The sequence below is a fragment of the Myotis brandtii genome, unplaced genomic scaffold (genome assembly GCF_000412655.1).
Source record: "Myotis brandtii unplaced genomic scaffold, ASM41265v1 scaffold339, whole genome shotgun sequence".
NCBI lineage: Eukaryota > Metazoa > Chordata > Mammalia > Chiroptera > Vespertilionidae > Myotis > Myotis brandtii.
In genome coordinates this window covers 588547-603685 of record NW_005363061.1, presented here as the reverse complement: position 1 = coordinate 603685, position 15139 = coordinate 588547, and the positions used below count along the sequence as shown (strand labels likewise).

General features: G+C 41.8%; 1 protein-coding gene across 5 annotated transcripts in view; it reads left to right on the top strand.

The window, feature by feature from the left end:
- Positions 1-13172, top strand: part of XPNPEP3 (X-prolyl aminopeptidase 3, mitochondrial) — a 38125-nt gene extending 24953 nt beyond the window's left edge. For 3 of the 5 annotated variants that reach the window (XM_005871373.2, XM_014543839.1, XM_005871374.2), the window contains 5 exons: positions 624-737; positions 3703-3788; positions 6806-6986; positions 8040-8160; positions 9171-11240. In XM_005871373.2, coding sequence (XP_005871435.1) covers positions 624-737; positions 3703-3788; positions 6806-6986; positions 8040-8160; positions 9171-9337 — 669 coding nt within the window. In that variant the 3' untranslated portion in view covers positions 9338-11240. Of the gene's footprint in view, positions 1-623; positions 738-3702; positions 3789-6805; positions 6987-8039; positions 8161-9170; positions 11241-12850 lie in introns of those variants that run through there. The other 2 variants (XR_001363108.1, XR_001363107.1) reach the window with 2 other exon arrangements.
- The last annotated feature ends 1967 nt before the right edge of the window (positions 13173-15139 follow it).

The following is a 15139-nucleotide window of genomic DNA, read 5'->3' as shown; positions in this document are numbered from 1 at the left end:
AGAGGATTTGGTTCTTAAATGTCACTAGTAATTTATTAGATGAGTCTAAAATATGTGGAGTAACAGTTAAATGAAGAAAATCCACAGAGTAGAGCTATTGAAGAAGAAAAGGTTTACATAAATGTGAGATGACAAGACTAGTACTGTTTAAGTAAATGTAAAGGAAGAGACTCTTTATTTTTATTTTCCAGAGCTTGTAGGTCAGTAGCTATTTGAAAGGTTGACATTAGTCATTTAGAGTTGTTGTTAAAAATGCAAGCTGTATTCCAGTGTTTATCTAAATAAGAATAAACAAACAGTAACTTGACATGACTTATCTTTTTGCTCACCCTTGATCATAGGTTTTCTGTGTCCTCTTCTGGACTTAATTTGAAAATCAGAAATTTAGAGTACTCACAAGGAAAGAACAGATTTAGTAATAGGATGGAATAACAGGCTTGGGGTGAGACTAAAAGAAGTGGCCTGAAATTATGGCATTACAAGTTTTGTTGGGTATGATGAATAGTTTTCCAGTAGTAACTTAAATGGAGGTGTGTGCTGTTGAGGAGAGCCTGGGCAGGGACAGCCCTAAAGAAATCCTTTCTTCTGTCATACTTATAGTTACACTTTGCTGCTTTTTTCAGTTTGAATTTGAATGCCGAGCCCGGGGGGCAGACATCTTAGCCTACCCACCTGTGGTTGCTGGAGGTAATCGGTCAAACACTTTGCACTATGTGAAGAATAACCAACTCATCAAGGTACAGTACTACCCATCAGCACTGCTTCCTCGGGGTCCAGGTGCCCTAGTAGAAAACTCACTAACTTCGGGGTCCCCTAATTTCCAGCTTTAACAAAATGCTTTTACAGACATTATCTCATTTGATCCTCACGTTAGCGCTATGAGATAGGAGCAGTTATTAACATGCCTGTTTTATAGGTGAGGAAAATAAACTTTTAAAAATTAGGCAATTAGTAGTGCAGAGGCAAATATTCTACCCTAAAGCCTCTGCTCTTTTTCTTTTATAACACTCCTCCTCCCAGGACTGGTAGCTAGCTGCAGTGGGCTAAGCATATGGGAGCAGACAGACTTTTTTTTTTTTTTAATGTTTTTATTGACTAGAGAGAGGAGGGGAGAGGGCGAGAGATACAGAAACATCGATGGGAGAGAAATATCAACATCGATTGGCTGCCCTTGCTGGGGATTGAGCCCACAACCTGCACATGTGCCCTGACCCGGAATGGAACCAAGTGTACGGATCGACCCTCAACCACTGAGCCACACTGGCCAGGCAGATTGTAAGAATGAATACCTTATTAGCTGTCAGAGAATTTCTCTTTTATGGTTTATTCTCCAAGTGACTATACAAGTAAAGAATTGTGTACTCCTTTGTTAAGTCCACTTTTAATTATCTATTTTAATATTTGGTAAATTCAAAAGACTAAACATAGCAAACATAAATTATACAGCATATATTTAAAGTGAATACCCATGACTTACTGGACTCAAAAGTTAGAAGATTACCATCCTGGCCAGTGTGGCTCAGTTGGTTGGGCGTTGTCCCATACACCAAAATGTTGCCAGTTCCATTCTGGTCAGGGCACATGCCCGGTTCAATCCCTGGTAGGGGGCGTTCAGGAGGCAGCTGATTGATGTTTCGTTCTCACATCGATGTTTCTCTCCCTCTCCTTTTCCTTCTCTCTAAAAATCAATTTTTAAAATATATTTTAAAAAAGGAAAATTAGAACATTACAAATATTCTGTATCTGCTTGTGTACCCTATGCTCTCCATCCTGCTGCCTCCCTCCCACAGGTCACTAACTGGTAGCCTACATTTTTTGTCATTTCCTTGATTTTTTTTAAATACTCATATTACATGTACATAATAAACAATATTAATTAGTTCTGCTTGCTTATGAAGAATACAAATTTATATATATTATTTTACTCATAAGTGTATGATAATACTAGTTGTTTTCTAATTAAATTTATTCTACCAATTTGCCAGAAACAAAACCACATGATTCTTCAAAGTTAGTTACTATATGTGCACTCATTTGATCATTGTGGTGTGCCAGGTTCCATGTTTATTTAGATGTGAATAAGATACGCCCAGTAACATGACATGTAGTAAGATAGAGATGTACCCCAAGTTTTCTTCTTCCCCCACATGCATTTTGATGGGGAGCAAAAAGAGAAGTAACATTCTAAAGTTAAATGGTTAAGCCCTAGCCAGTTTTGCTCAGTGGATAGAGCATCGGCCTGCGGACCAAAGGGTCCCGGATTCCATTCCGGTCAAGGGCACGTACCTTGGTTGCAGGCTCCTACCTGGCCCAGGCCCTAGTGGGGCTCGTGCAGGAAGCAACCAGTTGATGTGTTTCTCTCACATCGATGTTTCTCTCTGTCTTTCCCTCTCTCTTCCACTTTCCCTAAAAAAAATATAGTTAAATTGTTAAGAGTAACTGTATTTTAATAAGGCTCTAGATAAAATCCTTATCTAGGATTATGTTAATTAATAGTGATAGTGATAATGGTAACATGTATGATGTGCTGATGTTTGCACCTAGTAATTCAAACCCAAGCAGGTTCCAGAGTCAATGCACTTAACCACTATGCAATAGTACCTTTCTATTTTTTTTTATTAAAAAAACTTTTTTATTGATTGATTGATTTTTAAAGAGAGTGAGTAAGGGAGAGAGAGAAAAAAAATCCACTTGTCCACTTGTTATTCCACTTATATTTATGCATTCATTGTTTGATTCTTGTATGTACCCTGACTGGGGATTGAACCTGCAACCTTGGCATATTAGGACAATATCTAACCAACTGTGCTACCTGGCCAGCGTGCAATGGCACCTTTCTTAAGCCAATATGAGTTCATTTGAAACATTTAGATCAGTGGTCCACCCCATAACAAAGAAACAGAATTTCTGGAGGATGAGGCCCAGAAATCAGGATTTTAAAAAGATTCCCAGGTGATTCTAATGTGCAGCCAAGGTTGAGAACCACTGATTTAGATGGTGTTTCTTTTTTTTTTTCCTTAATCCTCACCCAAGGATATTTTTCCATTGATTTTTAGAGAGAATGGAAGAGAGAGGGAGAGGCAGAGAGAAGCATCGATGTGAGAAAGACACGTCAATTGGTTGCCTCCTCCATGCACCCTGACCAGGGCCAGGGAACTTGCAACCAAGGTACATGCCCTTGACCGGAATCGAACCTGGAACCCTTCACTCTGCAGGCCAGATGCTCTATCCACAGAGCCATACAGAATAGGGCTAGGTGCTGTTTCTTATGAGAAGGAACCAGAGAGGATTAGTCTCCTTTAAATTAGAGCTTTTAAAATCTATTCTATATATATAAAAGCCTAAGCCACTGGCCGAGATCGGCTGACCGTCTGGTAGCTATGACATGCAATGACCACCAGGGGGCAGACGCTCAACACAGGAGCTGCCGAGCTGCTGTGACTTGGCAGCTGAGGTTCTTGGGTAACACACCCGGAACCAGAGAGGAGGGAATCCAATTCCGGGACCCCCTCAGGGGATGTGGGAGAGCCGATTTCAGCCCAGTCCCCACAGGCCAGGCCGAGGAACCCCGCCAGTGCACGAATCCATGATCCAGGCCTCTAGTATATATAAAACATGAAAGGCACAAAGGGTTTAAGTTAAAGAGGAAACAACTGAGAATCCAGGGGTCACCGACTTTGACCTATTGTGCTTTTTTTCCAGGATGGGGAAATGGTGCTGCTGGATGGAGGTTGTGAATCTTCTTGCTATGTGAGTGACATCACCCGTACCTGGCCTGTCAACGGCAGGTACGTCTTCTACAGATCCCACTGCTTCTTTGGAGTGTGGTTATATTTGGAATAAATGGCTAATGAGATAGACAGGTCCCCTCTAGCTCAGGTTAACTGCCTTTGCAAAGCTCCTGATTATTTTTTAAGATTGTTTAGTCATCATCACAGGATCAGGCACCTAGAAACACCTAGTTAACATCCACACACATACATATATGTGTATATATAGTATATATGTATTTAGGTTGGTAGATAGATTGATTGATAATGATTGATGCATTTAAGGAACTGACTCACGCATTTGTAGGGCAGGCTGGAAACTCATGCGCAAAAGTTGATGTTGCAGTCTTGAGGCAGAATTCTTTCTCCAGTATAGCAAGGCAGTTCTGGCATTTGAATTCATTTAGTATAAGATACCTTGTGGCCCACGCTTCAGCCAACCAACCAAATAAACTGTTGGCGCCTTTTTGAACCCTTGAACTATAACATTGAATTCAGAATCTCTGCTTTGTGGACATATATCAATAAGTTCAGCCTGTTCCAACTTTGTGTTCCTTTCAGTTATCCCACACATTACTATCCATTTTCACACATATTCTCAGATTTTTATCTATATAAGTAGGAAAAATCATGCAGTTCTCTTTGGATTATCATGCACCTCCTTGTGGGTCACACTTTGCACCTAACCTTTTGGGACCTGCTAGGAGTACAATCTAGTTAAAAGTCCAGAGGCAAGTACCAAGGCAACTACCTAACGGGAGAACCTGTAGGTTCTCAGTCCAAACTAGATTAGTCTCAGATGGTGGTAGAAGGGCTGCTTCTGCCAGCAAAGAAGACAACAGAATTTAGGGGTTCAGTGTCCCTAGCTTCATCAGGATTGGTCAGAATTGCACAGCTCAGATTTGTGCATTCCAGTATATGTAAAATTTACATTTAAAAATATGTACTAGTGCCCTAACTGGTTTGGCTCAGTGGATAGAGTGTCGGCCTGTGGACTGAAGGGTCCCAGGTTTGATTTCGGCCAAGGGCATGTACCTTGGTTGTGGGCACATCCCCAGTAGGAGGTGTGCAGGAGGCAGCTGATCGATGTTCCTCTCTCATCAATGTTTCTAACTCTCTATCCCTCTCCCTTCCTCTCTGTGAAAAATCAATAAAATATATTTTAAAAAAATATGTACTAGTACTGTGGTGGCATGGAGTATGGGTATAAACATAATGTTGATAAATTTGAACCTGGGAGTTGGGTATGTAGGTGTTCATTATACCATTATATTGTTATACTTAAATATTAGGGGACATTTAGATTGTATCTATCCTATATAATAAAAGAGTAATATGCAAATCGACCGAACGGTGGAACAACTGGTCACTATATTGCACACTGACCACCAGGGTACAGACACTCAATGCAGGAGCTGCCCCCTGGTAGTCAGTGCGCTCCCACAGTGGGAGTGCTGCTCAGCCAGAAGCCAGGCTCATGGCTGGTGAGCGCAGTGGCGATGGCAGGAGTCTCTCCCGTCTCCATGGCAGTGCTAAGGATGTCCAACTGCGGGGAACGGGCCTAAGCCATCAGTTGGACATCCCCTGAGGGCTCCTGGACTGCGAGAGGGCACAGGCCGGACTGAGGGCCCCCGCCCCCAAGTGCATGAATTTCGTGCACCAGGTCTCTAGTTATAATTATAAAAAAACATTATAGTGAACATTTTTGTACATACAGCTTTTTTTGAATTTCAAATATTTTCTTAGGATGGATTCTTAGAACAGAATTACAAGCTCAGAATTTTATGAGCATCTTTGAAGGCCTTTGACTTAATTGGCTGTACTACTTTATGGGAGTGTAAAATAGTACATGGAACTACGTATCATATACCACCCCATTTTAATTTTTTTCCCATTTTTCCCCATGATTGCTGAAGAAATTGTTATACTAAGGACACCTAGAAACTAGTAAATTACTAGTAACTGAAGTATTGACTAGTTTATCCCATGACATGGCTTTGCCTCTAAAAAAATAGATCCCTAAGCTTCTTATTTTAAAAAATATATATATATATTTTATTGATTTTTTTACAGAGAGGAAGGGAGAGGGATAGAGAGTTAGAAACATCGATGAGAGAGAAACATCAATCAGCTGCCTCCTGCACACCCCCCACTGGGGATGTGCCCGCAACCAAGGTACATGCCCTTGACCGGAATTGAACCCAGGACCCTTGAGTCCGCAGGCCGACGCTCTATCCACTGAGCCAAACTGGTCAGGGCAAGCTTCTTTTTTTAATGGTAAAAATTGGAAAGGATCAAGAGTGACCTGGTCTGGCCCTCTGGCCGCATTCAGGGCTGGGTGCGTCCTCTAGCCTCACCTCATTTATATCTGCTGACTGTGTGAAGGACTGTTTCTGCCTGTTTGAAGAGTTATTGCTCTTCCTGTTGAGCATCTAGGGTGTGATTAAGGTCCTGTCCGTAATGCTATGTTGGTATGATTAAATATCTACAGTGCCTCCTCATCATCGCCTTGGAGTTTTCTAATCAAACCACTAACAGCAGGGCTGGTGGAGAAGGCAATATGTTCGCCATCCTAGAATTGATGAGCGCTTTTACACATTATGTTTTGGGGAAGAAAGATGTAAGTCATTTTGAAAGAACTTACATTGGCTATAGATAAGGGTTGGGGGGGGTGGGGGGGGTGCAGGAGGGCGTTTTAGGGTAGGAGCACAGTCTGGAGGAAGAAATATTTACTTCTTTTGATTGGTTACAGGCAGCAGTCTTGAAAGTTCCTGCACATGCTGGATGTGGTGGTGGCTGGTGGTCAGTTCATAGACCCTGGGAGCTGATTCATAGCTTCTAACATACATCCGAATATGAGCGGTCTTTTGTTAGTTGGCACGACACCATTAACTGGTCAACTATTCCTGTCCCTTCCTCTCACTCTCCCACTGCTGTCATTTGACTTATAACATCTCAGAATTTTTTTCTTGTCACAAACTTCCTGCAATATCAGTCAATTCCAAATTTGCGTTCTTTGGTTTTCCTGTCCCCAGGTTTACGGCACCTCAAGCAGAACTCTATGAAGCTGTTCTAGAGATCCAGAGAGATTGTCTGACCCTCTGCTCCCCCGGAACAAGCTTGGAAAACATCTACAGCATGATGCTGACCCTGATAGGGCAGAAGCTTAAAGAGTTGGGGTTCATGAAGAACATTAAGGAAAATAGTGCCTTCAGGGTACCTCACTTCTTTTGACTCAGTTCTCAAGAACACCTTACATGCTGCTCGGTTTTTATGTAAAGCTAATTAGATTTAGAAATGGTCTTTGTGATTCTTCATCTGTAAAAGGGATTTACAATGAACCGGGATTACAACAAAGGGAGTCAGTACTTATTTCTCCCAGAAGGTGGCAGCACATTCTGGTTCATTGCATACTGCATAGTGTGCAACGAGCTCAGTCGTCAGAAGACATAAAATGAAGTCTGGTGCAGAGGGTGGAAAAGGACACAAAAAGGAGGAGAGGTTAACTCTTGATTCTTTTGTGCTAATTTTGAAAAGGTAGAGGTCGAAGGGGAGGGTGTTTGTTACTTCAGTGATACTGTTGAGACTTTAACAATATCCTCAAGGGCATGTCTTTAGGGAATTTCATCTGCATCCACATGTATTCAGTAAAAATGTAAAGCCTCGGCTTTAAATTAAAATGCCGGGTGGTCAAGCCAAACAGACCATTAAGGCATCTCCCATCTCCAAGGTTAGGCTGCCAGGGTTTCTTTTATCGATAGGAAAGAAGCTATAAATTCCTCCTGCTCAGGCCAGCAAATCTTTAATTAATGGATAGAAACATCCAGGCCAGTAAATGCCTAGTAATTGCAGTGCTATTTGATGTTTCAGCCTGCTCCACAAGTTGCTGTGAGATACCTGGGGTCTCCAGAGTAGACTTCCTGAGAGGGATGTGTGAATGTTGAAAAGAGAACTATTCTAACATAATCACCCTCCTTCAAGAAAAGAGATTTTTATTAACCATAGTCATTACTGGGCTTACCCAAGTCAGCATGTGTGTAGTATATTAAATACTGGGAGTGGAAATGTGGATTAGTTAGAATGCATTGGCAGAATTTCATTCGAGAGGTGGCAGTGATCAGGTCTCTTGGTCAGTAGCCTAAGGACAGATTAAACATAGTGGCAGAACCATGGGGGAGCAGTTAACACCTATCTCGCTGACTTATACATGCCCGACTTCCCCTCAAGGGGCCATTGCTCTAATAATACTGTGGCAATTACCTTTTCCAGGCTGCTCGAAAATACTGCCCTCACCACGTTGGCCATTACCTGGGGATGGATGTCCATGACACTCCAGACATTCCCCGATCCCTCCCTCTACAGCCCGGCATGGTGATCACAGTGGAGCCAGGTAAGGGGATAGGGAGTGTTAGCAGCCTCTAACCCCGTGGGACATGTAATAGTAGTGTCAGATAGAAAGGTAAACACCATGGCGAGGGTGAAGATTGATATGACAAGAGTAAGTTTTAAATACTGATGCTGTTTTTGTCATGAAAACAGATCTCATTCTTAGATTTCAAGTGTTTTTATCTCTAAATTAAGTAATTATAGCTGGGACACGTCTTTCATACCACCCTTTGAATCCAGGTAAACGGTACTCTCTGGCCTTGCATATCACTTAGTCCAGTCTGGTCAGCACGTGGGTGCTTCCTTAGACTTTAACTACAAAATTCTTTGCTGACCTTTTCTTTTTATCACAGAGCAGAAGGTGAGGAAGTTTATAGTTTCTTTAACTTGAAAAGAGTGTTGTCTGTCTGACTTCATGATTAGAGAGGGTACTTTGGGCTCTTAGAATTTCCAAATGTTTATTAAAGTCCTCTTATTTTTTTTACTTTACATTTATGGCTTATTGAGAGGGCTTATTTGAGTATTTCTACAGCTTCTGGTTGTTCAGGCTAATAATCTAAATAAGTGGTATTTAAATATATTTTCAAATACCTTATGTCTTTATTTTAGCGAAGTTCCCTTTTTCCAGGGGACTATTAGGCAAAGAAAGAATACATTTATATAATCTACTGGTTCCCAGCATATGCTGACATACTCACAGTTTAAGTAACTTTAGTGGCCTGCTTGAGCCACTAGAATATAACAGAATCATGATCAGCATTACCATATGGAGCCTGTAGTCTACTATACAAAATAACTATAATAATAGTTCTAATAATGATAGTCAACATTTATTGACCATTATACTAGACACTTTTATCTGTATTATATCATTTAATCTCCATGACTCTAGGTGGATACTGTTAAGATCCTAGTTTTACAGATGGATTGTAACACAGAGAGATTAACTTAGTTGCCCCAAATCATCCAGTTACTGCCATTTATGAACAGCACATTCTTTTTCCTACTTCTCAGGCATTTATATTCCAGAGGATGACAGAGATGCTCCAGAGAAGTTTCGTGGTCTTGGTGTACGGATTGAGGATGATGTAGTGGTGACGCAGGACTCACCTCTCATCCTTTCTGCAGATTGTCCCAAAGAGATCAGTGACATCGAGCAGATCTGCAGCAGGGCCTCTTGACCCTCATTGCAGCCCACATGCACCTCAGGTTCAAGGGTGTCGCTAGCATCTGTGCACCTGAGCTTCCTGAGTGCTGTCTGTGTGGGTACGTTTATGTGTGTGTTTCACTTGGGAGTGTGGGGCCTGTATGAATGAATGTATGTAATTGTGTGTGTGGTCTTTTTTTTGTTTTAAGTAACTAGAAATCTGGAAAATTGAATTTTTGGACTGTATGTTACTGCAACTTTAGTTACATTAATTCTATAGAATTAATGACCCAGGCAAGTTTAACTTTTAAACAAAAAGGTAGATCTTGGTTACATATGTTCATGCATTCCAGTTAACACATTTAAATGTACAGAAATTCTTTCCTCTCCAGGTCTTTTCCTTGCAGTGCTTTTGCTGAGATCCAGTTAACATCATAAGATATTTGTATGATGCTTATATTACACTAAAAACCACTGATCGTGTGAGGCCCATGTATGCCTTTCATGGTGCCAACCTACTCCAGAGCCTGCACATCTACCGGAGCCACAGGAGCCTCATGGGCACTGGGGTCCCGCAGTCCCACCAGTCAGCCTCCCTCCAGACTCCAGCAACAGTGTATCAAACAAAACAGTTCTGAGCCTTTCTTGCTACTTGGTTGCCTAGGGCCTGGAAAGTATTTAGATTCTTGATAAGGAAGGACATAGAAGAGAAAGAAAAATATCTATGTGTCTGCTACAGATCCAGACCTCCATCCCTCTGTTCTCAATCTAAAGATGATTCCTGTCCTAGACACCCATGCTTCCTGTATAGATTCTTCGTGCACTACTCCTCATAGCACATCCTTGAAGCTGCTGCCCTAGCCAAGGGCAGGTCCTCTACTTACCCAGTTAAAGTGGGCACCCAGTTTTCAGAGAGCTACCCCTGTTACTGTTCTGTGATTTCTTCCAGTGCTAACAAAAACAAAATATGCTTATGCCACCAAGTGCCTAGAAACAGCCTAAGGTCCTTTTCTTTCTCTGATGTTAGCACTGGAAGAAGCATATTTCTCTCAACCCAGCATTAGACGCAATTATGCAAGAACTCAGTTGTACAAGTTTGCAAAGTGAACAGGGCTAGATTATTGCATATGGTTTATTTGGGACCTTCTGTCAAAAAGGGAAGCTTTTAAGAACTAGTGTGTCCCCCTCTTAAACTTGTGTATGAACCCAAGATGTATAAAACATGCTGATTGTTGAAGCAAAAATTTGAGGGTTTTTAAGAAAATATTTGTATTAGCAAAGCACGGGCTCGGGGATTAACACTCCCTGCAGTGATACAGGCTTGCCTGTCTTATCAGGAAATCCCAAGGTGCAGAGCTCAAAGCAGACAGGTAGTGGCTTCATCAGGAGACAAAGGTAATATTATAAACCCAAGTGATATAGATCGTGTCCTGACAGCGTCATCCACAAATGCTTGCTTTGTTCACCGTATCTCAGCCGCTGTGGGAAGGGATGGCCGCACAGCTGGAGTCATCATCCCCTGCCTGCCCTCCTGCTCACTTCTCAGTCCTGTGCTACTTTCCAAACGAAGCGGACTTAAAATGAACCCACAGCTTGGGCTTCTCACCCGGGGCCTCCGGGGCCCTCACGGCCCTTGGGTTGGGTTTCTTTTGTTCATTCACAATCCTGAAAGGTTTTTCCTTTTCTTCATAGAAATCATTTTCTATGGTCTTCTCTGTTTTAGCTAAACACTTAGGCAGCTTTTATGCACAGCAGCATGCTTGGACATGAACCAGACTCCTTCCGGTTAGATTCCAGTGAAACTGTGCAGGTGTTATGAGTAGTTAGAATGGCTGTTGTGGAGTCCCTGATCCAAGAATATCGTCCTTTGAGTCCCAGATTAACCACCACAGCTAACCATTTGATTCAGACTACCGGAACCATCACGAGATGACAGTGAACATCTCAGAGCAGTGTCTTAGGGGCTGTCTGATATATCCAGGATCTGTGAGCAGATAATCGTGCACAGTGCAGGAACCTCATCCATTCTTCGCCACACCACAGACATACCCCACATTTCCCTTCATGAAGTATAATAAATACTTCCTATATATACCAGGCTCTCTCCTATAATGAAAACCTTAATTTAAAAAAATCTTTCCAATGTTCCACTGGGATTTTTCTCCCTGAATTGAATACATGAGATTGGATCCTTAACTATACCATCTAAATGAAGGAAGCATAGCTAGTACTCTCTGCCGCATACTCTGTGTTGTTTTTTGTTCATCCTCACCTCAGGATGTTTTTTCCATTGATTCTTGGAGTGGAAGGTTGTGTGGGGAGAGAGAGAGAGAGAGAGAGAGAGAGAGAGAGAGAGAGAGAGAAACATTGATGTGAGAGACACATTGATCAGTTGTCTCCTGTACTCACCTTGACCTGGGCTGGCTGGTTCCGGGCCTGCAACCTAGGTATATGCCCTTAACTGGGAATTGAACCCAGATCCTTCGGTCCCCAGACCAACACTCCAACAGCCAAACCAGCCAGGGCTACCACATACTTTTATGTGTTTATTTCAGGAATTACTGTTTCCCCCCATAATCAGGAAGTGGACTGTGGAGTAAGAATTTACCCTTCCCATAGTCATAACATCCAAGTTAGGAAGCTACTTGTGATGGTGACTCCCAGTTCTCAGTGTGGGTCTTCTTTCAAAATATTATTATTTTCTTATTGATTTTTATAAGGTCAGAAAGAGAAAACTCCTAACTAACAAAGACATTATATCTTAATTGAGATTAAGATCCATGAGACAGCCCTGACAGGGTGGCTCAGTTAGTTGGAGTGTCATCCTGTACATCAAAAAAATAGGGTTGCAGTTCCATTCCCAGTCGGGGCATATACCTAGGTTTCAGGTTGATCCTCAATCGGGGCATGTACAGGAGGATACAGATCTATGTTTCTCTCTTTCTCTCTCTAAAATCAATACAAACATCTCCTCGGGTGAAAAAAATCCATGAAACAAGTTAAATCCTCAGATCGTAACTAATTAAATAGAAAAATTGGGTTTAAAAAAACTTTTTAAACTTATGTAATCAATGCCCTCTTCAGCTTTCTTAATAGTAGATTACAAATACGATGCATGAGATCTGCCTCTCCCTCTCCTGTACCCATGCCAGAGATCACAAGCATAGTGACTGTCCCATCAGCCCATGTATGACCTCAGTCCTTCGTAGCACAGTGTTTCTGACAGTTGCTACCAATAAAACAGTTGGAATTGGAGTAAGACCCTCTCTGCCATCCCTCCACTGGCATATAAAAGATGACAATGTAACGTGTGTGTGTGTGTATTGGAAACTGAGTGACAATTTAACTTGAGTGTATGTGTATTGGTCCAGAATGGTGGCAGCATAAAGGACCGCGCTTGGAAGAGGTTTTTATGGTTTGGTTAATTTTTTTAAATTTAAGCTGTTAGGGTTAAGTTTTAAGCCTGGGCAAATATATTCAAGGTAAAGTGTTTTATGCCCTTAGTAAAATGAGAAGGTGAATACATCATGAAACCCTATCGTTACAGCAGAATTCCATTGTTACAAAGCACGTGGGTTCTCCTGGCTGCTCTTCTGACCTCTGCCTCTGTGTCACGGAGGAGCTTGGGGTGAGCATCACTGTTGTTCGGATCAGGGGTCCCCATGAACTCAAGGCCTCTTGGGGTGTGCTCATGAGGAGCTAAGAGAACTGTGGTCTTTGTGAGCATTTCTTAATGCTTTGAATGACTTTTGTGCAATTATATAAATTCGATTTGGATAAAACGCTGTTACTTTTAGTTATCTCATTCCCCAACAAGGGAAAAGTATTTGTTACTGCCATTTAAAAAATAAATCATAAAACAATAAAAATGTTTGCACATGTGTGTTATTTTCAAATCTAGAGTTTACTGCTTTAACTTTGAGAATATTTTGATTTACAAAATATTTTACTTTACAGAGTGTTCATTAATTGCTGTTACAAAATCATGATAGCACCCGGCCAGCATGGCTCAGTAGTTGAGCATCAACCTATGAACCAGGAGGTCACTGTTTGATTCCTGCACATGCCTGGGTTGCGGGCTCCATCCCCAGAGTGGGGCGTGCAGGAGACAGCCGATCAATGATTCTCTCTCATCCTTGATCTTTCTCTCTCTTCCTCCCTCTCCCTATCTCTCTGAAATCAATAAAAATATATTTTTAAAAAATCATTACAAAGCAGTGAGTATCATGTCATAACAGTTACAGGGATGACATGAAAGAGGAAGGATGGACTACATTTGTGAAGAGAGTCAAGCCCACTGGTCAGAGAAAATAACCCTATGAGTTTTATAATAAAACTAGAGGCCTGGTGCACAAATTCGTGCACTGGTGGGGGGCATGGCCTGCGGGGATCAGCCCACTGTGGGAGTGCACTGACAACCAGGGGGCAGCTCCTACATTGAGAGTCTGCCCCCTGGTGGTCAGTGTGCGTCATAGCGACTGGTCTGGTCATTCCACCGTTTGGTTGCTGGGCTTTTATATATATAGATTGCCCACACATTATAGCACTTTCATTTACATTATCTCATTTATGCTTATGTTGAGCCTGTGAGCCACGTCACTAACCTCATTTTACAGATGAGGAAAATAGGCTCCCTGAGCATTCGACTCACCCAACATCATATTGTAAGTAGTTCTGGATGGAATTCAGTTTCTTGAACTTGAAACTGATTTGTAAACCTAACACTCACTGAACTCTCATTAGGCCATCAGAATGCATTATATCATCTAATCTCTGCAGCAACAATTTTTTTTAAAATATATTTTATCGACTTTTTACAAAGAGGAAGGGAGAGGGATAGAGAGCCAGAAACATCCATGAGAGAGAAACATCGATCAACTGCCTCCTGCACACCACCTACTGGGGATGTGCCCGCAACCAAGGTACATGCCCTTGACCGGAATCAAACCTGGGAAATTTCAGTCCGCAGGCCAACTATCCACTGCAGCAACAATTCCTATCACACCTCATTTTATTTTATTTTTTATTTTAAAAAATATTTTTATTGATTTCAGAGAGGAAGGGAGGGAGAGAAACATCAATGATGAGAGAATCATTGATTGGTCAGGTGCCCTGACTGGGAATTGAACCATGACCACCTGGTTCATAGGTCGATGCTCAAGCACTGAGCCATACAAGCTGGGCTCACCCCATGTTTTATAAATGAGAAAAACAAGACTTTCAGAAGTTCAAGTAATTTGTCCAAGCTAGGATTTGAATTGAGCTACGACTCAGTACCTGAGCCCTGAACAGCCCTACTGCACTGTGCAAGTGAGCACTCCAGTTCTCAGTGATCCTGACTGCCATGGTGCAGCTGGTGTCAGACACACCTGGGTTAGAATCCCTCCTTGGCCATGTACCAGCTCTCTCACCTTAAGATCATTTTCTTAGCTTTCTCTTACCTTCATGTTCCTTGCTTATAGAATAGGAATCATATGTATCTGGCTCATAGCATCTCCACTTTTTCTTTGATTTTGCATTTAACCCAATATGTAATCATTACTGTTGTCTGCCTTTATCTGTAGGGCATAAGCTACATGAGGAGGGCCTAGGACAGTGATGGCGAACCTAGGACACGTGTGTCAGAGGTGACACGGGAACTCATTTTTTTGGTTGATTTTTCTTTGTTAAATGGCATTTAAATGTATAAAATAAATATCAAAAATATAAGTCTTTGTTTTACTATGGTTGCAAATATCAAAAAATTTCTATATGTGACACGGCACCAGAGTTAAGTTAGGGTTTTTCAAAATGCTGACACGCCGAGCTCAAAAGGTTCGCCATCACTGGTATAGAA